This window comes from Cheilinus undulatus, linkage group 1 (assembly GCF_018320785.1).
Source record: "Cheilinus undulatus linkage group 1, ASM1832078v1, whole genome shotgun sequence".
In the NCBI taxonomy this organism is placed as follows: Eukaryota; Metazoa; Chordata; class Actinopteri; order Labriformes; family Labridae; genus Cheilinus; species Cheilinus undulatus.
The window spans coordinates 26,426,146-26,449,563 of NC_054865.1; the positions used below are offsets into that span (position 1 = coordinate 26,426,146).

At 38.6% G+C, this 23,418-nt stretch overlaps 1 protein-coding gene across 1 annotated transcript; it reads left to right on the forward strand.

Annotated features, from left to right (window-relative positions):
* Positions 1-12,915: 12,915 nt before the first annotated feature.
* isl2b (ISL LIM homeobox 2b) lies at positions 12,916-17,625 on the forward strand. Its single transcript, XM_041793372.1, has 6 exons — positions 12,916-12,997; positions 13,329-13,518; positions 13,833-14,095; positions 15,201-15,499; positions 16,204-16,371; positions 17,494-17,625. Exons 1-6 carry the CDS (start codon positions 12,940-12,942, stop codon positions 17,608-17,610), a joined length of 1,095 nt encoding a protein of 364 aa, XP_041649306.1. The 5' UTR covers positions 12,916-12,939; the 3' UTR covers positions 17,611-17,625.
* Positions 17,626-23,418: the final 5,793 nt, after the last annotated feature.

Consider the following 23,418-nt stretch of genomic DNA (forward strand, 5'->3'; position numbering starts at 1 on the left):
TCAAATCCCCATTTTCTCATTTTCTGTTCTATTGTTTTCAGCTTTGAACCTGAACTAGCTGAGCTTTGAGTTGAGCTTTCCAGCTAAAACATCTCAGCTACAGTCATCTACAGGCCTCTGAATCATGATACATATTCAGATGGAGAAAAATATCTCTTGTTTTTTTGTTGCATTACTCATTACCAGTAGCAGCTACAATGTGTCTGATGGTTTGGGAGTAAACTTCAGAGTATTACCTTTCTGAAGATACCTTGTTTGTGCTTTTACTCCAAATGGTTCAAACACAGCATTCAATTTAATTTGGGTACTCCTTGATAACATTTTTTACTAATTTTACCCATAATTCTAAGGGGTGAGCTGCTGTGAGGGGTTGGCTGTTCATGAAACAGACTGGACAGTATCTCAATGTTTCCTACAAAAGCACACAAAACTATAAAGAATAATCAAATAAATCCTCGACATAGTACATATGTATTTACAGCTGGTTCTGCTGTCAACAACACAAAAAACACATTAAGGATGAGATTTCACATCTGACAGTGTAAAGAGCTTTTATTGTAGGGAATAAAACTTTTGTGAACTGAATATGAACAGCAAGGACTACCATTTCATCCAAAGGGGCGCCTCAATCGACACAAAATAAAAGTGTAAAGCCCTTGCTTACTGGGAATAAAATGATAAGCTCAACCTATGATGAGATACATATCATGATACAAGTTACAATTTGAACACAATGCTCTATGTTTTTAAAATTTAACTTTACTTTTTTTTTCTTTTACAAAGAAATAGGATTGAATTGGAAAAGGCTCCGTTATTTCAAATTTCTTCCGACAACAATGTAAAATGTCTTATTATTCTATACTGTATGTTTATAGGTTTATTTTCAGGTTGCATAATTACTGAAGGAACAGTTTATATATTATATATATTCTCTTTATTCAAAACAATGATTTCTTTAAAATGCATCAGTTTTGAATTACATTATGAGGCATTGTTACATCACTATCTGTTGCTGCAAAACAAGCTGTTAGTTTATTTTCCACTGATTTATGCAAAGCTATCAGTAAAACACAGTGGTGAAACTAAATAGTGGGTGTTTTTAATTTTCTCTTCTTTACCTGTTTTGTAAAAGGCCAAAAAAAAGCCCTCATTGTATGCAGTTTCATCTGTCCAAACAGAGACACCACCCTCCTCATGTAAGTGACACAGCGTCATGTTCAAGCTGCTGATAAGCAACAAGCCTGCTGCTCTGCTCTGATGAGAGCAGCTGATAATAAAATACAAGCTGTGCATTTGTAAAATAAAACAGTCGGCTGACAGTTACACTAATAAGGTAATAATGGCGCAGGTTCTGCAGCCCAACAATGCACAACTGCCCCGGGGCACCAATCAAAAATTAATCCTAATTATCATGTGAATACTGCATTAACTCTGAAGAATGATGAATTATAAATCTGCAACATGGTTCTCCTCTCAGAACGGCCACACTCTCATGATGATGTGATTTTTTTCCTTCTTGCTGAGGCCTTTGTGAGGGATGGTCACAAAATGAATTATCATGCAAGCACCAACACTTGAAGCTGTTATACATTGTATTTATATCCAAACTTCTGTCTGACCTCTTACAATGAGATTTGGCTTAAATACACAGATAAATATTCAAATATTCAATTAAAGCTCCTTCATAAATATTGGCATGCAAAGTAATCCTGCTGCTAAACCACTCATTTGATGGAAAACAAGAAATATTCTCCCACCACCATACCACAAGTCTACTCATCATTGTTGAGCAATATATTTAATGCTAAATCATTAATGCTTAACATAAATCAACATTTTTTCTACATATTTCTACGCTGCCTACTGTTACCACAATTTTTGCGGTGAAAGTCTCTAAGTCACTTCCCCAGCACTTAACAAGGCCATTACGTAAAAGAGCCTAAGAATAAATATTAACCCAAGCCCCACCCCCCAAAAATCAAAACAGTCTGGCTACAGACCATCCAAGTGAGACGCTGCCTCTTTCAGAACAGAAGTGCAGTGATTTGCTAGTACAATGTATTTCCAGTTTTTAGACTTTCTTTTTAAGAAATAAACTTGATCAATAAAGAAAGTGGTTGGTCTGGTTGAATTCATGAAAAACACATTGCAAACATCGAAGACTAGGCAACATTTCATAAATAAACAGAGAAAGGGTCAGAGGTCTAATATGGAATTAAATTATCAGCCCATTTAAGGGGCAGTTACTGTGCATGAGTGGTGGCTCACTTCAGCTATGTTAGCTTTAGTAAAAGCTAACGTAGCTACACAAACTACATAATTAACATTACTGCATAAGCTAATGTAGCTAAGTTAGCTTTAGCAACATGAGCTTTGGCAATTGTAGCTAATGCTAACATAGCTACGTAGCTTACATAGCCACTTTACGAGCTAAGCTTTAGCCAAGCTCTGTGAGCTACATCACTATATTATCTATGTAGCTAACGCAGCTAACTGAGCTACATAAGAAACGTTTGCTGTGTTAGAATATTTTCATGTGTGAGGAACTTTTTTCCTGTAAGCAGACTGTTTATTCATCTTCATTAAATGTTTGTGATCAGGTTTTGAAGGTCAAGTTTTTGACTTGTAACTTTAACTTAACCCTTATCCTGACCCTAATCAGAAGTTTCTGACAGTATTTTGAAGTTTTTTGCATTTTAGCATTTCCAAGAGGGGCCATTGTAGATGTACTGTCTGCAGCCATGCCCTCTCAAAAAATTACCTTTTGCATAATTACCATCAATGCTTTTCTTTTAAAGAACAAATTCATTTCCCTCCTGTATCCTGACATGGAATCATCATTTAGAGCTTTGCTTTGCTTACATATACATTTAATTTCTAACATCTAATTTTGCAGCATTGTGGGACATTTTAAAACTGGTGGGCATGCTCCTCCTGTTGTAATTATTTTAGAGCTGCTGAAATGAAATTTAAGGGGGCTTCAGCACTACTAAAATAGATCTAAAAAGCACCTACCAGTGGGCTTAAAGTCTTAGATGTACAACAACACAGCATTAAAAATCATGCAGTTATGTCTGTGTCAGGACATAAAATAAAGCAGAATGAGATCATTTGTTATGAAATACTATTCACACATGTACAAGACAAGAGTAGCAAAGACATCATTTTCCCACATTGTCCACAGGGGGCATCAAAACCAACACACCCTGTAAATTCTTCACAATAGCTTTTTAAGAAAGTCTTCAGTTCCTCTGATATTTATGGATTTATTTGGCCATAAGTGATTCCCCATCATATACTTTCATATTAGTTCATTTTGATTAGGGTACAAACCTGACTTAAATGGTTGCCATAATAGTCGCATGAAAAACCAAAAGAATTCTATAAAATAACATAATTCCACTGTGAACCTGTATGGCATAAAGAATAGAACAAAAGAACTATCTGTTCCAACATAGCATGAAGATCTCACATTACATGACAAATCTCAAAACCTTCTCAAAAGCAGGCGCTGAGCTGGAAACATTGCGATTTTTTCTATCTTTCATGGTTTTAATGCGATAATGACAATAAGATGCTCTAGCAAACATAAACAAATTGGCCAAACCTCGGCTTGGGGATTCTGAAGGATTCGGCACAATAAATAAGTCATAGGTCTGACAATAAAGGCAAAGTGCCATAGAACCCTAAAACATTCAGGAGACACCAAGTCACAGAGAAAAGTTCAGTAATGAAGCCCAAGAAAACCCCTACTGAATTCCAAACAAGAACATTTCGCTCTTGCCAAAGTTTAAGTGGATGATTTCAGTCTCACATATATATTTCATGAGGTTAATGGGCCCCATCAAACTGTGATTAGAGAATCTTCAGGGAGGCTTTTATACCAGACTGACAGCTAGGACGGCTACAGCTTGATGTAAATGTCATTAACAGGTCACAGACAATAATTCTGTATAGAATATTTCTTGTCTCTGTCAATCTAATATACAGTAATGGAAAGCTGTAAAATTTACTCTTTAACTGTGGCAGGAGCCAAACTAGTGCACATAACACAAAGTTTACATTCATGCATTCAGTCAAATACATAAATAAGCAACAGTTTACTGTGGAGAAAGGGTTAAATGAGAAATGTCTGTATCCACAACATTTAATACACTATTGCAGTCCAGGGTTATGGATGATCTTTAATGCCTTTGAATATTCTCAATAGCTCTCAAACTGAATTAGGGTCCATGTTCATACTGTTATGGTCAGATCTCCTGAATGAAAATAATGACAGTTAAGTTTCAATAAACTTTCTTGCAGTGGGGATGGAATAGATACTCCAGGCTATTTGTCATGAAAATGATGGAATAGGTACAATCAAACAACCACAGAAAATTCAAAAAGTAGCTTTTTGAATCAGGCGTTATAACTCATAAAGGATGGTGGCAGCCATTTTAGAAATGTTTGCCTAATCTCAGCACTTGCTAGAGGTGGAGCTGAGACAGCCCTTATGCCTCCAACTATAATGTGCCACCTGCCAGCCAGCTCAGCCATGCCTGAAATACTACATACTTCATAAAATCAAAATATTTTTTTTCTGCTGTGAAAACCAACATTTTGATAAAGAATCTCATGGGGATAACTTGAAATTTACAGTCGGCCTAGAGTGGACCTTTACTTTAAAATGGAGTTGCTCCCCTTTATATCAGCCTATCAGTGTTCCTGAGGGAATCTGTGCCGGTTCATTCAGTAGGGCATTTATGAACACAAAGGCCTGGCTCGCATTCTCCGTTCCAGCTCTTCCAAAGGTGGTCAATGAGGTTGAGGTCAGTCCAGTCAAGTTCCTCCAAACTGAACTCATCAAACCATGTCTTTACAGTCCTTGCTGTGTGCACTGTGGGCACAATCATGAATAGAAAGGGTCATTCTCTAAACCGTTGCCACAAAGTTGGAAGCATAGCATTGCCCAAAATGTCTTGGTATGCTGAAGCATTACGACTGCTCTTCACTGCAGATAAGGGGCCCTGGCAAACCCTGAAAAACAACCCCATACCATCATCCCTCTTACACCAAATGTCACAGTTGGCACAATGCAGCCAGGCAGGTAACATTCTCCCAGTTTCCCCTGCTCCACTGTCCAGCGTTGATGTGCTTTGCATCACTCCATCCAGTGCTTATTACTGGACTTGTTGACGTCAGGCTTGCATGCAGTGGGAAACCCATTCCATAAAGCTTCCTGTCATATAGTTTTTGTGCTTACATGAATGCCAGTGGAAGTTCAGAACTCTTCAGCTATGGAATCAGCAGAGCATTGGTGACATAACAGTCTTTGACCTCCCTCTGGGATTTTATGTGGTCTTCTGCTTTGTGGCTGAGTTGCTTTTATTCCTAAATGCTTCCATTTTCTAATAACATCACTTACAGTTGACAGTGGAATATCCAGCAGGGATTAAATTTCATGAACCATCTTACTGTGAAGGATGCATCCATCACAGTACAACTTGAAGTCACAGAGCTCTTCAGAATAACCCATTTTATATCACAAAGATGCTTGATTTGACACACCTGCGTCAATAGGGCTGATTAAAACAACTGAATTCAGTCTTGAACAAGTATGTCCAAATACTTTTGTCCATATAGTGTATCATATGTTAACATGAGAGAGACTTATGATTTACACTGCTGTCAGTCAGCAGGAGGAGCTCTAAATATTTTGGCTTCACTCCCAGGCAGCTGTTGCTCCATACATCTTAAAGAGGGGGTATTATACTTTTCCCATTTTTAAAACATAATTATAAAGTCACAATGTTGGGTGTCCATACTCCACATATGCAAATTTTTAAACCGCAAGATAAATGTATGTGGCAGTAATCTTGGAATTAGGGTTAGGGTAGACTGTAAACTGATGAAAATGGTTCGTTGGGAATCTCTCCGAGATCTTCCCGAGATTTCGAAGGAGCGAACTGATGAGGTCATCGTAATAGGATCTCCTGACTGGTTCATCCATGCTGCTAGCAAAGCGGAACAGACCACTCCCACAAGGCCTTTTTTGCCATTTAGCCATTTAGTAACACAGTAATTAAACACTTACCAAACTGATACATCCTGCTCTATCCTTCGCTGCTGCTGGTTTTCTTCCCTCTCTCTCTCCAAACTATCAGGATCAGACTCCGGGTCTAACATGTACGGACGTATATCAAAATTCACCATATTTTACTCAGTCGGACCGGTTCATTCAACATTTACTAGTAGCCACAAACATAGCACCATTGGAGGGGCAGACACAAAACATGTTTAAACGTGTTAAAGAGACAGCAGCGAAAATGAAGCGTTTCAGACGGAGGTTAAAATAAGGATTTTTCAGGACCCCAGTGTGAGAAACATGAGGAATTTTTTGAGCTGTAAACCATGTAAAGCTACTACGTGGGTATCAGAGAGATGGTGAAAATCCTTGAAAAAAGCATAATACCCCCTTTTTAATATACAGTCAGTTGTTTGAACAAAGCACTGTTCTCTTCATTAGAAGAACTAATGATGGCTGTGGCCATTACATGTCAACCACAGCTGACAGTTTCTAGTCATCAACGTTTGGGACATTGATGATTTTTTTTTTTTTGCAACTAGTGTTTGGCTCCTCATTCACAGCTATTTAATACAAGCAGCTATCATAAAGCATGGCACTGATAGCTTTGGGAACAAGAACAGGTATTGTGGCTCATACTGCATGTGTATGCTTATTGCTTCCTGTGATATGGATGGCAGACTCTGAACAATTTAAATCAATAGTTTTAGATGGAGGGTCCCTCCTACCTCCTACTTACAAACTTAGACACATCAGGCACACTACATATACTGTTCAGAAATAAGGAAGGCGTCTTTCAAATAATAAACATACAAACTAAATAATGGATCTAAACAACAAAATGAGTTGATTTTGTCCTACAGTTTCTGACAGTTTAGAACAGTATACTTATTTTCACTCAGCTTTTTAGTAAATGCTAAATAGGACATTCAGATTTTTTAATCATATATGCATTTATTTAAAGCCTTATTTCCAGAGATGTAAAGAAAAAGAAGAGCCAGAGCAATCCTTAGCAAACCTACAAGACAGCGGTTAAATGGAGTAAGTTTAGTCTTTTCCACATCCCTGTTGTTGTTTATGCATCTTCCTGCATTCATCACAACAGCAAGTTCAGCAGCATGCTCAGTCCTGACAAAAGCATCTTAAGATATGGCCTCAGCGATGCCAGAAATAGTAGCCACATCCAGCTTAGCAGACACCCTGGGGAAGAGGCTCTGCAGCGAGAACCTCAACATGTTTACGCTCACAAAGCTCTCACTGAACCTGAGTGACAGAGTCTGAGACTATAAAAGTTCAAGTAATGGCTGTAATGAGCTCTCTGAGGACAGGGTGAAAAGGTTATATCAAGGCATAAAAGACAGGCTGGTTTTAAAAATATCTTCCACAAACTCGTATTAATCTGGAAATAAAAGAAGCTTGAATATGATACCTCTGTGTCTGAAAAACAACATGCCTGCAGTCCAAATGAAAGTGACTGATCAAAGTGAGTCTGTCACATCGAATTAAGCACACAATGCACCTTTTCTAATACTATACAGAGAAGAGCCCTGCCTAGAAATAAAGATCAATATGAGCTGTAATAAAATACCTAAGATTTAGTTTAATGCATCCTAACTCAATTGAAATACCATTAGATCTCAGAGCTGACAGTTCTATTGAACCATCACAGATAGCAGAGTGAGGTCACTTATTAGAGAGAGAAAAACTTTTAGACGCTCCACAGCACAGAGGCATGATCGTCAAAGATGTAAAAATTAGTGTGCATAATACGATTTCATAGTTTTTTATGCATGAAATATCACCGTGTAAATTATACAGGCATTTTATAATGAGAGTGGAGTCTTGATTTACCAAATCTGAGAGCAAGCATACAATTCTCCCTTGTACATTTGTGATAAATATCATCTGTATAAAGTCAAGCATCTAGCCATGCAGTCTCCATTTGCAAACAAAGCTGAAAGCCTAGCCACTCATTAATTGGAAATTTTTCATTTTTGTTTGCAAAATTGCAGATGAACTCCTACATACTGTTAGATTGTACATAAACACTGGCAACATATCCACTGATTTAGCTTGTTCAAACTATCTATATTTTTATTTATTGCGTGCTTCAAAACAATCAGGTTTTTAAATGATCAGTTGTATATACATGACAGAAACGTCAGGATCTTCAGTTATATTTTAACCATAAGATCAATCACCATCTAAATTGTACAAATAAATTGGCAACATTTGGAAAAGCTGTCTCAGAACCTTACACTGTGGGTGTCTCTGTTGTTTCCTTTTAGTTATGAAGCTTCAAACAGTGGCCTGCCAAACTACATTTGATGGCATAACATACAATTTAAATCAGCCTGTAACAATATTTACAGGATGCACCGTTAACACATCATGGACCATCTAGCAGACTTGCTCTTAAAGAGGCGGTACCTGCTGTGAGGTGTCAGTCAGAATTTCTCTCATCTTGCTGGCAGCATTGATGGCAGTCGGTGTCATAAGGGTCAGGTTCTTCTGTTCATCAGAGGGCAGGTTTCCTTGGAAAGACTGGCCTGTAGAGAAAGCCAGAGACAAAACAAGACAAAAGACAAGCCATACCTCAAACTAAAATACAGGAGTGGAAAGTAACTAATTACATTTACTCAATTACAGTAATTGAGTAGTCTTTGAGTACATTTAGAAATCTGTGCTTTTACTTCTACTTGAGTAAGTTTGAGTAAGTAACTGTGCTTTAGCTTGAATACAGTACTCTTATACTTTTCCACCTCTGTTGACTACATAGTAACATGCATAGAGAGAGAGAATGATTCCACATCACATCCCAAAAACAGCTGTTGAAAATGGCAAAAACTGGAGAGTTCACAGCCAGTCAATAACAACATTTCAGAGTTGATTTTAAGTACCAAAGTGTGATTTTAACTCCATTCTGATTGAAATAGTCTTCAGTGTTGAAGTTATTTGACAGTGTTGATCCACCAGTGTTAGTTCAACAAACTACACGTGTTTATGATGTTTTTAGTTGTGTTGGGCCTGTTGTTCAGTGATTCCTGTTAGGGTTCTTTTGCAATGTTTTTGATGGATTGTTGTTTTTGATGTGAGACACCTTTGCACCATGAGTGAAGTTATCCACTGAGTTAGAGTTTCTGCCTGTGGTTTTATGTGCTCCTGTAAGACGCATTGCAAGCATCAGTATGCATTTCCTTGCTATGAGGTTGACTCTATTTTGTTCTTGCCAGAGGAAACCCCCTTACCACAGATTTTCTAAGAGTTACTGCAGCTCTATCATACTGTAAAATTAACACTTTCAAAATTGTAGCTTAACTATATGTAGTGTAGACCAACATGGACACTTTTAAAGTGTCCATACAATTTTAATTAACACTGTCAATGTTGCTGTGTATTTAATCCTATTATAGAGGTGTGAATTTACCTGAGCAACCTGGTTGAGGATCTGTTTTGTTTTTCTTGCAAATAAGGGAATATTTAACTGAAGGCTACTACTCCTTGGTAGCTATTCAGTACCCAAAGAAAACCTTAAAGTAGATAGTTTTTACTTTAACTTGAATTGATTTATAGACCAGTACTTTTCTTACGTATATTTTAACAATAGTAACTGTACTTTTACTTTAGTACAAAACTCTTTTTCCAGCTTGTTTGGATAGTTTTCATGATCATTTGTCATCACAAACAGTAAATGGTTTTCTCAACATAAAACACAGGTAATTTTCCAATTAATAATTTATTTAAAATAAAAAAGAACAAGAAAAGAACTACTTGTTGTATGTAGTTTGATCACATATTCTTCACCTTTGTGCAATTTGTAAACAGAACAGTTTAAATCAAATTACAGACACTGTTTGTAAAGTCAGGGGGCAGCAGCATTGTAATCTTTTATTTAGAAAACATATAAACCCAAATGACTGCCATAGTCTTTCTAATCTTAAACTGAATCTGCTCCTGTAACAACTGATGATGAGATGAGTGAGAGGACATGAATGTAGATGTGTTTGCTTGGTTAAGCTAACTCTGCTGGTAAGACTGTAGATGGGGAAGAAAAAATGTATGAACAGACACAAAGCAAACACTGTCATTGTGCAACTGTCTGTGTGGTGTTTGTTCTTTTTCAGGACAACTGTCACCAGTCAGAAATACCAGCCCTGCTGATAGACATGCATGTTTTTAATGATGGGCTAATGTTTGAGAATGTATGGGCTTTTTTTAAAAAACATGAAACAGAACTCAATTTGATATTATTGACATTAAAGATTGCCTTTATTTGTCTTTTTGCAGGGCTGCCAATGGGGGGGGGGGGGGTAAAGGGGATGTCTCTCTAGGGCCTAATTTCTAAGGGGGGCCATGAACACCAGCTACAACTTGTTAATCCTAAATATGAGCACTGCAAAAAAAGCCAGACTCATGATTAAATTCCTCTTCGTGTTAACATAAAAACAGTCTTTTTGTTTTGTACGTGTCATTTAAATACAGTCAAAATGTAGGAACTGCATTGTTAGCATGCTATCATCCTGACTACTAGACTAGCTACTAGAAGAAACCGTTAAAGCACAAGTAGGTGCTGAGTGTGTTTGTCGATTCATAAAAAGACACATATATTTTGTTTGTTTTAAATGAAAGAGAGGGTGTTTTAGAAGACATTTATATGAATAGTTCAGATTTAGGAAAGGGTCATTTGCTGGATCATTCTAGCAGGACCCAGCTGTTTCTGTGTTTGCATCAAAAGAAGAAAATGTGGTTTTATATGAAGTTAAAGGCAGGCCTACCCACAGAATTGTCTGGGCCCCTGAACAAAAAAAGGGTCTCTCCTCAGTTGTGATCTAATGATGATATCAATATGTGTGTTGGATCCATGGCATTGATGGTAGCATTTTAGCTGATAGTTACTTCATTTTGGAGCTGAAAAGTGTGTAAAGCTATTTTTGGGTTCTGATTATTTATTCTGGCGACTTTGAACCCCTTTTGATTGCTGCTTTCACCCATTTTGCCACATCTGTTTTCATATTAAACTCTTTTTCACCACTTTTAGCCACCCATTTTGCAGCTATAGACCAATTATTTGCCACTTTTTAACCACTTTTAGCCATTCTTACTGCCCATTTTTTGCCACTTTCAGCCAATTTCTTGCCACTTGAAACCCATTTTTGCCATTTTTAACCACATTTGACTAGTTATTTCTGCCTGTTTTTACCACTTAAAACCCATTTTTGCCATTTAGAACAGCTTTTCACCATTTTTACTAGCTATTGTTTCCCCTTTTTGCCAAACCATGCCACTTTTAACCCTTTTTTTTGCAATTTCTGCCTTTATTCTGCAACATTTTTTTCCTTACAGTTGTTTTACTGTGTTCTGCTTTATGATCTGGTATCCTGGCGTTTGTGCCCATCATGGCTATGAAGTCTCACATCAGTTTTCTAATGGTTTAGTGTAATGTGCCCGTCCACTTTGTTAACATAACCAGAAAAAGAAAATTCTCTTTCAATCAAATAGGTTTACATTTCAAAAAATTCTAAATTGTTCTACAGCCTAAATAAATAAAATTCTTTCTTGTTTTGCTTTGAACAGAGTTGTTTTATTCTGGTTAAAAATATAGTCATCACAGCTTAACTTTACAATGGGCCATGATTTTGCAGACCTACATGGGACTCCAGTTTGGCTGGGCCCCTGAAAGCTCTCTCATTTATCCCCCCTCATGGGCAGCCTTGGTTAAGGCCAGATCCACGGAATAATAAAGTCCTATCTGTATGCAGTGCTGGGACACCTCTATCTTCAGATAGATGCAGTTCTCCTGTTTGTCCAATAGATGGCCTTGTTCTCGAGTAGATGAGCAGCCCGGACTCAGCAGAGGAGATTTGTCATTTGTCCTCACATTCTGTTGACTTTCTGTCTAAGAATGAACTAAATGACGGAAAAATGTATCTTTTTATGTGACAAAGAAATCAAAGTATCATCTTCATAATGTGCATTGTCCTTTCAAGCAGGTAGAGAAATGTCATGATTTTTGTGCGTTCAAAAATGAAAGCGTCTCCTTTCATGGCAGAGAAAGGATTTTGATGCTTAACCAGGTTATAAGTAAGAGTTCAAGTCGAAAGAGAGTGGATCAGGCATCAGATTAAAAATCATATCTTAATGCTGTGGATCTGCAGGATGCTTTGGCCTTTAGCTTTTTTTTTTTTTTTTTAAATTGGCCACATTGTCGTATTTACTTTAATGTTTTTTTCTTTACTGACCATGTTTTGGCTATAATTTAACCTTTACAAAAACATAAAAATTTCTGTGATAGCTGATATTTGAATGCATACAACAGTTCCGTGTTTTGCACAGTGGTTTCAGTATTCCTGTGACAGAATAAGCATGACTACAACTAAAAAAGCTGTTCCGGTTATTTTTTACCAGTTAGCAAATCACACTCAAGATAATAGTCTGGGCAACAACAACAACAAACAAACTTTAATTTGTCACTTCTAGATGGAAAAAATCCACATTTAATTGGCTCTTATGGTCTTTGATTTAGAGAGCTAAAAACTGCTAGGAACTGTGTGACTAATCCCTCCTCGCCTTAACCCTTTATTTTATACACATTAAAACGCAGCACTATATCTGCATTCATTCAAGACACATGAAAATGCTCTTGATTTATTTTTTACACTTCTAGATAGAGAAAAACCGCTGCTGTAGGGCGATTGGAGAGTCCGTCGTTGACGTCATGACGTCAGGTCAGCGGCGTGTCGGACCCTTCAGAGTCCCTCTCCCGCCCCCCTTGAGTCCGGAGAGAGACACACGTTATCAGGGAGGCAGCAGAAGGGCCAGTCATCTGCTCACATCTTTTCTGCATCGACCACAATCCCCTTCATCCTTCCTGTATGGTGGATATTATTTTCAGCTCTTCTTTCTTGGGTGATATGGGGGATCATTCCAAAAGTAAGTCACACAAACTGCTCGCTGGACTTTTCAGGGGCAGATTTCGTCGCAGTGGCATTAAGGGCTGCATGATGTATTGAGCACTGCAGCGACTGCTCCACTCAGTTTCCTGATCATGTATTTATCCATGCGTTTTTCAGAGGGAAGCCGTTCGAGTTTTTGCTTTACAAATTCTTGCTAAAGTCTTTGTTACATAACAGCAAGTCTTGTCCAGTCTGCAGATAAGATGAGTCACTGCAAACATGAGGCTGTCTGAATGTGTTTGAAATGGATTCATGCTGCAGTCATGTGTGATAGAGTGCCTTCATTTACCTTCTGTGTGTATTTGCAGAGAAGCCAGGATTCGCGATGTGTGTCGGATGTGGAAGTCAGATCCATGACCAGTACATACTGAGAGTGTCTCCCGACCTGGAGTGGCATGCAGCCTGCCTCAAGTGTGCCGAGTGCAGCCAGTATCTGGACGAGACGTGCACTTGTTTCGTCCGGGACGGAAAAACTTACTGCAAACGAGACTATGTAAGGTAGGAGGATGGAAATGTTTCCCTCAAACTCTAAATCACCTTTATTTATCCAGTTTCACATATTTAGACAACCTAGTATTTTTTTTTTTTAAAGAGACTTAGTGGTGAAGGAGTTTGACTGAATGTGCAGACAGGATCAATTAGTAACTCCATAACAAAAGACAAAAAAGGACTTTTTTTAAAATCCATCCAAATAAAATTTAAATAAAAAAGTAACAATATCCAGCTTTTAGTTCACTTAGCCAGATGTTTTCCTTGTTATTTCTTAGTATTTCTTCATTGGTAATTCTTTTAACCCTTACCATTTTCTCCAGGCTGTTTGGAATAAAATGCGCAAAATGCAACCTGGGATTTAGTAGCAGCGATTTGGTGATGAGAGCCCGGGATAATGTGTACCACATCGAGTGTTTCCGCTGCTCGGTGTGCAGCCGGCAGCTGCTGCCGGGAGATGAGTTCTCCCTGCGGGAAGACGAGCTGCTGTGCCGGGCGGACCACAGCCTGCTGCTGGAGAGGAACGCCGCAGGAAGCCCTCTGAGTCCCGGACACATCCACCCCAACAGACCGCTGCACCTAGCAGGTCCGTGGACAAATTATTATTATTGTTATCATTATTATTATTACGGTTCGTTTACCATTAGGCCGCTTGGTAAAGACAGAAGCTAAAAATGTGAGTTTATTACTTTAAAAATGCCTTCTGTTTGTTAAAAATAATAACATTTTTGTTTTTAATTATAGGCGCGTAAAAGTAGCCTTAATTAGAAACTTTTAAACGTTTTAATCAATCCACTTAAAATCACAGAAATTCAGTGTTTGTCTTTTTTAATTCTCCTTCATTTAAACTGTCATCATTTGTGTGGTGACGGTCCAGCTTTGTGCGTAATTGTGCATGTGTGCTTTCACCTTTCTTCCGCTTTAATTTCATAATTGATCTCATTAGTGCTAACCTGCTCTGTTGCCATTATCTGAATAATCTTGTAGGCCTATTTGAGTCGCGACTGTGTGTGTATTGGCGCGTGTATCCATCGTTTGTGTGAGCCTGTGTGTGCGTAAAGCTGTCATCCTGCCAACAGAAAGAGAACAAAGCAAATGTGTGAATAATGCTCACCGAAAGTGCTCAATTCAAAGAGAGGACACTGTAGGCCTGCAGCGAAGGCATGGCACTATTTTATGTCTCAACTGCGATTATTTAAAAAAAAATGTGACCAGTTTATGAGTATTGATTTGGATATAAATTCGCCTCCTTTTTTTCTGTGATTCACTTAAGGATTAAAATGGGAGAACACCAAAGAACACGTGCGTAAAAGTGCAACAACGTAGCCTTAAAACACTTATTATTAACGAGCTTTACGCAATGGGCTGCCCCAGGATTTCGTTTCTATTTTCAGTCAAGATGAAAGAAATATTGTAATATTGTTACAAATGTTCTTAATTTTCCTTAAACGTTGAGAAAGATATTAAGAAACTCAGAAAAATCAAAAGCTTTATTAGTTTTTTTTTTAAATAAACAAATATTTATTTTTAAATGTATTTTGTGATTTTACTCCAAATGATCTGCGCCTAATCACAAAACCAACCAAAGGTTTTACAGGCCAAACAATGCAAATTGTCAAAAATGATCTTCTAAAGTACCAACCATTCTTCCTGAGGCCTCTGTCACACTCTTTGTGCTATTCTGTCCTCAGCAGACCCGGTGTCGGTGCGACAGGCCCCTCATAGGAACCACGTGCACAAGCAGTCCGAGAAGACAACGCGGGTCCGGACGGTGCTGAACGAGAAGCAGCTGCACACCCTGCGGACCTGCTATAACGCCAACCCGCGGCCGGACGCGCTCATGAAGGAGCAGCTTGTGGAGATGACCGGCCTGAGCCCCCGGGTCATCCGAGTCTGGTTCCAGAACAAACGGTGCAAAGACAAGAAGAAGTCGATGCTGATGAAGCAGCTCCAGCAGCAGCAGCACAGTGATAAGACTGTAAGCATCTTCGTAAGTTTGACCACTTGATTACTACCAACGATTTCATATTTTTCCATGGTTTTATGTTTTTGATTTTTATTTTCAAAAAATGAGTGTGAGGTCAAGTGGACAAGTTAATATTTATTTTAAGCCTGACACAAATCTTGAACAAATTAGGGAAATGCCTGAAAACCATTTGAATGTGTTTGGTAATTAATAATTTTTCTTAATATTAAATGCAATCTTTTTAGATCTAAGTTCTGCCTTGTTGATACAGTAGAGAAATCCTCTTTTTAATTAAAACTCTTCCACAATATGTCTCCTTTCTAGACTTTACTTTTGACTTTACCTACATGCAGACACTTTGAAACGGTTCCAGTTGGCTACAGTGTTATTCTGTATTCAAACTTTATGTCAATGAATAATGAATAAACTTCTTTGGCTTCTGTTGCTTGACCTGGACGGTAAAAAATATCCTCTGAAAAAGAGGCTTGGCCTGCATCTGATCTGCTTCTTGCACAAGAAGAAAATTGAGGAAAAATGCTGTCTCACTTAGTCGAAGTTTAGTCATTCATTTGAATATACAATCAGAATTGCAAGTGGTGCACTGAGGAATAGTGTCACAAGGACCTTCTTATTTGTGTCTTTCTTTTGCTGATGGGTGATGGATGCTACACACAAAATGATGCTGACGTGCCCGTCTTTTTTGTCTCTTTTACGTTAAACATCTTTAGAACCTGCAGGGCCTCACAGGGACACCTCTAGTGGCGGGGAGTCCTATCCGACATGAGAGCACTGTGCAGGGGAACCCGGTGGAGGTGCAGACCTACCAGCCTCCATGGAAAGCTCTGAGTGAGTTTGCCCTGCAGAGTGACCTGGACCAGCCCGCCTTCCAACAACTGGTGTGTGTGTTCATTCATCTATCCATCTATCTATCTATCTATCTATCTATCTATCTATCTATGCTTTGTTGGGGCCAAAGCAAGTGTGAAAATTAATCCTAGAATCATCAGACAAAGGAAATGTTGATAGTCTTTAAAAAAAGAAGCTGTTTAGATAACAGTAATATTTAGTAATTGCATATAGAGAATCTAAAATGTTAACATGGCTCTAACATACAGATAAGGACAACTTGAAGCTCCTGTGTTTAGCTTTTGGTTGATCTGATTTTGAAGTTAAATTTGACTTCTTTTGTTTTCTTTAAAAGTTGAAGAATTTTTTTAAAACAGTGGTTCTCAACCTAGGGTTTGGGACCCCCTTGGGGGTCGCAAGACACTGAAAGGGGGCTACCAGATGCCCTCCAAAAAATAAAGAATATTTTGAAGTGATTTCAAATGGTATATTTTACTCATTTTTAAAATAAAAATAAATGCCTAAAATTAGTTAAATGTTAGGTAAAAACATGGTAATGTGGTGAGATTTGCACTCTAATCAAAATCATTCTGACAAAAGTCTTGACTGCACATGACTATTCTTGAACGTGCATGGCTGTGTTCAACTATGCTTTAACCACCCTTAGGTGCAGTGGGGGTCCCCGGCCTTTGGCACCTTTATTTTTGGTCAGAAAAGTTTAAGAACTGCTGTTGTAAACCACCAAATTTTATCCTCTATTGTTTTTAAGAACCAATCTTTGCTGTGAAAATGTTAAATAAATGTCTGTTTCTGCAACATTTTCTTCATTGCTTGGTCTGACACCTACCTGACAACAGCGCCTTGATGTATCAAAAATAACTTCACATGAAAAATCAGATCTGTTGATTATTATCTGGTTTATTTTTTTTTTAAGGCCATGAAGATGCATGGGTAATAATTTCAGTCCATTTCATTGCTGGCTAAAACACGTCACATGACCTTTAAAAAGGAAATTAATTAAAGAAAGAATATGAAAATATTTTGCATATCTATCTATCTATCTATCTATCTATCTATCTATCTATCTATCATGATGCAGTTTTACAGTCAGGTTGTCAGAATAAAAGCCCGGTTATTGCGCACATTCTGACGCATTGTTTTTGCCTCCTCAGGTGTCTTTCTCTGAATCGGGATCTCTCGGGAACTCCTCGGGCAGCGACGTGACTTCTTTGTCCTCTCAGTTACCGGACACCCCCAACAGTATGGTACCCAGCCCGGTGGAGACGTGAAACGGGGCCGGGTCCCCCCCTCTTCTTCTCCTGCAGGGACATTTTTTTGCAGCATGATCCCGGTCCCCTGCATGTGACCAGCTCATCACAAACTACGGACTGGAGAGTTTTCTTTTTTTTTTTCCTGACATGTAGGACATGGAACTGAAGGAAGCACCGATCAATTCCCAGATTTTTTTTTCTTGTTTTGTGGAGATTTGTTAACAAAAACTTGAGCAGAACTTTTTTTTGCATGACTTGATACGGAAAGAGAAGATGTACAGAAGACTTCCCAGTGGATATAACAAAAACCTCCCCCTCTGAAACAACCCGGAGACATTTCCAGAAGGACATTTCTGCCATTTCTTCAATGTGATCATATTGTGTCTAATTTTTTGATACATTTATTGCGTTGTGGAGTCCAGTTGACTCTTTGTCTTAAGGTCAGAGCATGATAATCTGCAAACTATTCGTGTTGTAAAATACTTTATCTTAAGGGCAGGAAAGAGGCTGTTTGAGCTTCTCGAACAAAAAAGTAAATTATTGTTATATTATTTATTGTTAGGAAAGCGGTTCATAAAGGGATTATTAACTGATAAAAAATAAAACGATGAATACATGACGTGTCTTGATGGCCAATCTTTGTGCAGGCGATTTTGCATGTTGTAATTTATTAGACAATCCAGCTGTGCGGATAGCAACATCTGCCCATGTCTCATTGCAAACAGTGACTGCATGGATTCAAGTGTTGGGGAAAAAACGTGAGATTTATGTTGGAGATATATGCCTCCTCGTGTCATTTCTGATTTTTGCTCCATATTCAAAGCGCCTGCAGGCCGATCTGAAGCACAGATTCGTCTACATTTACCTAAATCAACTTGTCCTGCCAGAGTTGCAGCCTGCAGGCTCTCCTGTCTTTATCTGCAGCCTCCATCTTCAGGGTTTCCCCCCTCGGTTATGTGGCAGGAATCGGTCGATGGTCATTTACTATCTCGGGGGCAGAAATCTGCTGTAAATTGTGCTCAGTCCAGTTTCTCTGGTTGAGTCACAGGCCGGTCTAGACAGCGCGGAGGGATCGGCGACCTCTTATCTAGTCCTGGCATCACCTGCAAGCGATACACTGACTGAAGCCACAACAAACTAACTAAACACCCCCCTCTGTATAGACACACACACACACACACACACCCTACCCAAAGCAGTACGTATGAGAGGGGAGCAGAGATCAGCTTGTAAAGGGTCACTTCTCCTGCTCCGTTTATTTTCTTCAGTGGATTGCGTTATTGCGCACGGGTCAGTCGAACTGACAGCTCAGACTAAACGAGCTCTTTACACTGTGGGCAAAAGTAAACTGGACAAAAACATGCTTTTACGCACACCAATTATTTCTGAAGTTTTATTTTTCCACTTTGCAGGATACCAGTTATAAATCAATTAAATTAAGACCCGCCAATCAGGAGAGACCTAGCGCGAGATTACTTAATTAATGCAATTTTCTCTGTATTACAACTACAATTCTTTGATGCAGATATTTTCTCACCGCGTTTTTTTTATTCGTTTCTGATTGGCTGGCAGCATCTTAATCGGAAGTTTGAATGACAAAAGGGCAGATTATAAATTTGTAATTGAGCTATTTTAAATAAGATAACCAAACAATGTAAACAGATTAAGATAAGAGAGATAAGAGAAGAATAACAATGGCGTCCACAGGACAAGAATGCAGGCCCATTCACTCTCACAGCAGAGAATCATGATGGGCCCATACATGTTTTCCAAATAGATCATTTCCAGCTTTGAAAATTTCCCTCAAGGCCTCAGCAGATTACATTAAAATGTACAATAATAATAATATCGCAGTGCGTAAAAGCTGTCCAAAATGAGTTTGAGCTTTGATTTAAATCGTGGAATCTATCAAATTAAGATTAGGAATAAAAATTTAAATTATAACTAAAAAAATTCCGGTACAACTTGAATAAATATGCAGTTTACATAGGATACTTCAAAGAGATTACAAAGGGAAATAAAATCATAACATCGAAAATGAAGATAATTAAGGCAATTAAGAAGACCTTTACGCAGCAGACCTTAGAGTATCTCAGTTTTATCGATGTATTTTTGACATTATCATTCTATATTCCAGCTTAAATGTTTTCTGCTCGGATCATTAGTCTCTGTAGCTCTCACAGATCTGAGATCACGTCCTCTGACCGTCACACAGTGACGCCTGAGTACCTGTGAGCCATACGATCAGTGGGCGTTTCCCCTCTACGCGTTAAACAAGAACCAAAATAAACACGCTGATACCGCCCAACGGCTCCGTGTCTACCATCACTCACTGGATCAAACATGCCGGTACCACTCTGACCAGACTCGAGCGTCCTTTAGCTTATAGGCCTAACTATTGAAAATCATGACCACTCTGATAATTCTTCATTGTGCCGGAACACATTGACAGTATCATTTACCCCACATTCTGTCTGATTAACTCCGAGCTGCGTCTGCATGAGTCAAGTTGCCACAATGCAACCAGACGCCGTCACAGGGAACGACACCCTATCATTAATGATTAAGAGGACGAGTCCATTTAAAGGTGTGATGTAATTCTCTAATTGGTGGACGGGTGCGCGTAATTAGATCACCCAGCACGCTGGCAGCGCAGCAGCGCCGCCCACCTCCACGAGACACTAAACGGCCGCTGACACAGACTCACATAGAGCAGTAATACATTTTTATTACACGGACGTGGATCATTTTTATGTGTTTGTTTGTATGGGGGAATTAAATATTTTAATATTTGGCACAAACATGTTTAAAAAAACGCATCTTATTCCATCTTTAATTTTTTCTTATTTTATTTTATTTTTTTCATTCATTTTATAACAGCTTAATAGAGAGGAAACACCCATATGCACATGCGTTTTTTAGCCCATGTCATCAACCAAACAGCCAAACAACCTTTTTTTTTTTAAATATTTTGGCTTTATTCAGAGAGGAATTTTTCTTTTTCAAGGCTTTTGATTATTTATTCCTGAACTTGTCTCTAATGCCTCCAGTGAAATGTTCTGGGGGTTGAAGCAACCAGAAAAGTGTCAGTTAAACACAAGCAGCCTACATGTTTTTACTGGGTACACAAAGTTCAAATAAAAGCAGTCCGCCAGCCACAAATCTCAGCTTATACTCTAGGTTTGTGACAACTGTTTTTTTTTTTTTTTTTTAAAGTGCAGAGTCTGGGATTGTATCACTAAAAAGTGTCTTTCATTTTCAATCCTCTTTCTATCAATGGAGGACTGAAAATTAAAAACACTTGCTATTTAAAAGGAAAGGCTGTTTATCTTCATAAAAAGGAAGATTTAGCTAATTTGCTCACTAATAGAACAAATTGAATAAATTGATAAATGCAAAGAAAATGTCCTGAAACACAGCTGTGATGTAAAACAAAAACTCAGAGTCTACTGTTTTTGTTTTTTCTTGCTGTAGATTTAAAAGTAATGCCTTACAGATTTAGAGGAAACCATCACTAAAGCATGGCATAGAGGCCATGTTGACAGGGATAAAATGGACTGACAATGATCATAAATTTGTGTGACGCCTTAACAAGGTTTTTTTCCTCCATGATGGAAGCCATCCGAAAATATTCCTCAGCCCCCCCCAACAGTAAAAACATTGACTAAATTAATTAAAGCATGCTGTAACATCAATATGTATCAAATAGTTTGATTTAGAAAGCATGGACGGCCTTAAAGAAGAAAGAGAGGAGGTATGAGACTATATTTTTGATATTATAGACCACATTTATTTTTGACTAAATGCATTAAAGGTTATGTCTTCCAACATATTTTCCATAAACTCACCCCCAACCATACAGACATTTAAATACTGACTAATAAAAGTGGATTGGACTGTTGTTTTTAAAAAAAGTAAGACCAGAGCGCTCAGATGGCCTGATGGTTTAGTTGTGCCCCAAGTACGCAGGCAGCCCAGGTTCAAGTCTGGCCTGTGGCTCCTGTCCTGCATGTCTTCCCTCACTCTCTCATCCCTGTTTCTGACTCAATCTGCCGTCACCCTTTATAAATAAAGGTACAAAAAGCCAAAAATATCTCTTTGAAAAACGGGAAGTTCCCCGAAGCCCTGAAGGCTAAGGAAAGGATAAGTGGAGGGTCTTTCACGAAGGAAAGCAGGGAAAGAAAAGATACTGGGGTACGTTCTGATAAATGCTCTACAACTAATGATTAATTAATTAATGAAGCCTTTTAAGATGTGAAAAAAAATTGCCAAATGCACTTCCGGCAACCCTTGGGCTAAGCCCCCCCTGTCTGTCAGTCCTAGTGACGTCCCTGTTTGAATGTCACAGTACAGGTACATCTCAAAAAATTAGAATATCATGAAAAAGTTCAATATTTTTTGTCACTCATTTCAGAAAATGAAACCCATATATACATAGAGTGAAATATTTCAAGCCTTTATTTCTTGAAATGTTGATGATTATGGCTTACAGATAATGAAAAACCAAAATTCAGTGTCTCAGAAAATTTGAATATTGTGAAAAGTTCAATACTGGAAAGTCATGGTGTCACACCCTAATCAGCTTATAAACTCAAAACACCTGCAAAGGTTTCCTGAGCCTTTAAATGGTCTCTCAGTCTGGGTCAGTAGGCTACACAATCATGGGGAAGACTGCAGACTTGACAGATGTCCAGAAGAAAGTCACTGACACCCTCCACAAGGAGGGTAAGCCACAAAAGGTCATTGCTAAAGAAGCTGCTTGTTCACAGAGTGCTGTATCCAAGCATATTCATAGGAAGTTGAGTGGATGGAAAAAGTGTGGTAGGAAAAGGTGCACCAGCATAAGGGATAACCACAGTCTTGAGAGGACTGTCAAGCAAAATCTATTCAAGAATTTGGGGGAACTTCACAAGGAGTGGACTGAGGCTGGAGTCAGCGCATCAAGAGCCACTACGCACAAATGGGCTACAAATGTGACATTCCTTGTGTCAATCCACTCCTGAACCAGAGACAGAGTCAGAAGCGTCTTAGCTGGGCTGTGGAGAAAAAGAACTGGACTGTTGCTCAGTGGTCCAAAGTCCCCTTTCAGATGAAAGGAAGTTTTGCATCTCATTTGGAAATTTAAGCTCCCAGAGTCTGGAGGAAGAGTGGAGAGACACAGAATCCACGTTGCTTGAAGTCCAGTGTGAAGTTTCTCCAGTCAGGCATAATTAGGGCTGCCATGGTATCTGCTGGTGTTGGTCCACTGTGTTCTCTGAAGTCCACAGTCAACGCAGCCATCTACCAGGACATTTTTGAGCACTTTATGCTTCCTTCTGCTGACAAGCTTTATGGAGATGCTGATTTCATTTTTCAGCAGGACTTGGCACCTGCCCATACTGCCAAAGGTACCAAAAGCTGGTTCAATGACCATGGTGTTACTGTGCTTGATTGGCCAGCAAACTGGCCTGACCTGAACCCCATAGAGAATCTATGGGGTATTGTCAAGAGGAAGATGAGAGACACCAGACCCAACAATGCAGATGACCTGAAGGCTGCTATCAAAGCAACCTGGGCTTCCATTACACCTGAGCAGTGCCACAGGCTGATCGCCTCCATGCCACGCTGCATTGATGCAGTAATTCATGCAAAAGGAGGCCCAACCAAGTATTGAAGGCATAGAAATGAACATACTTTTCAGAAGCCTGACATTTCTGTTTAAAATATCCTTTTTTATTGATCTTATGTAATATTCTAATTTTCTGAGATGCTGAATTTTGGGCTTTCATCATCTGTAAGCCATAATCATCAACATTTCAAGAAATAAAGGCTTGAAATAAAAAAAAA

What these genes read in the sequence shown, in the direction of transcription:
- isl2b (XM_041793372.1), top strand. Translation starts at nt 12,940, where the DNA reads ATGGTGGATATTATTTTCAGCTCTTCTTTCTTGGGTGATATGGGGGAT. An exon ending in TGCAAACGAGACTATGTAAG is followed by an intron (nt 13,519 to 13,832) that starts GTAGGAGGATGG and finishes CATTTTCTCCAG; the next exon opens with GCTGTTTGGAATAAAATGCG. An exon ending in CAGACCGCTGCACCTAGCAG is followed by an intron (nt 14,096 to 15,200) that starts GTCCGTGGACAA and finishes TTCTGTCCTCAG; the next exon opens with CAGACCCGGTGTCGGTGCGA.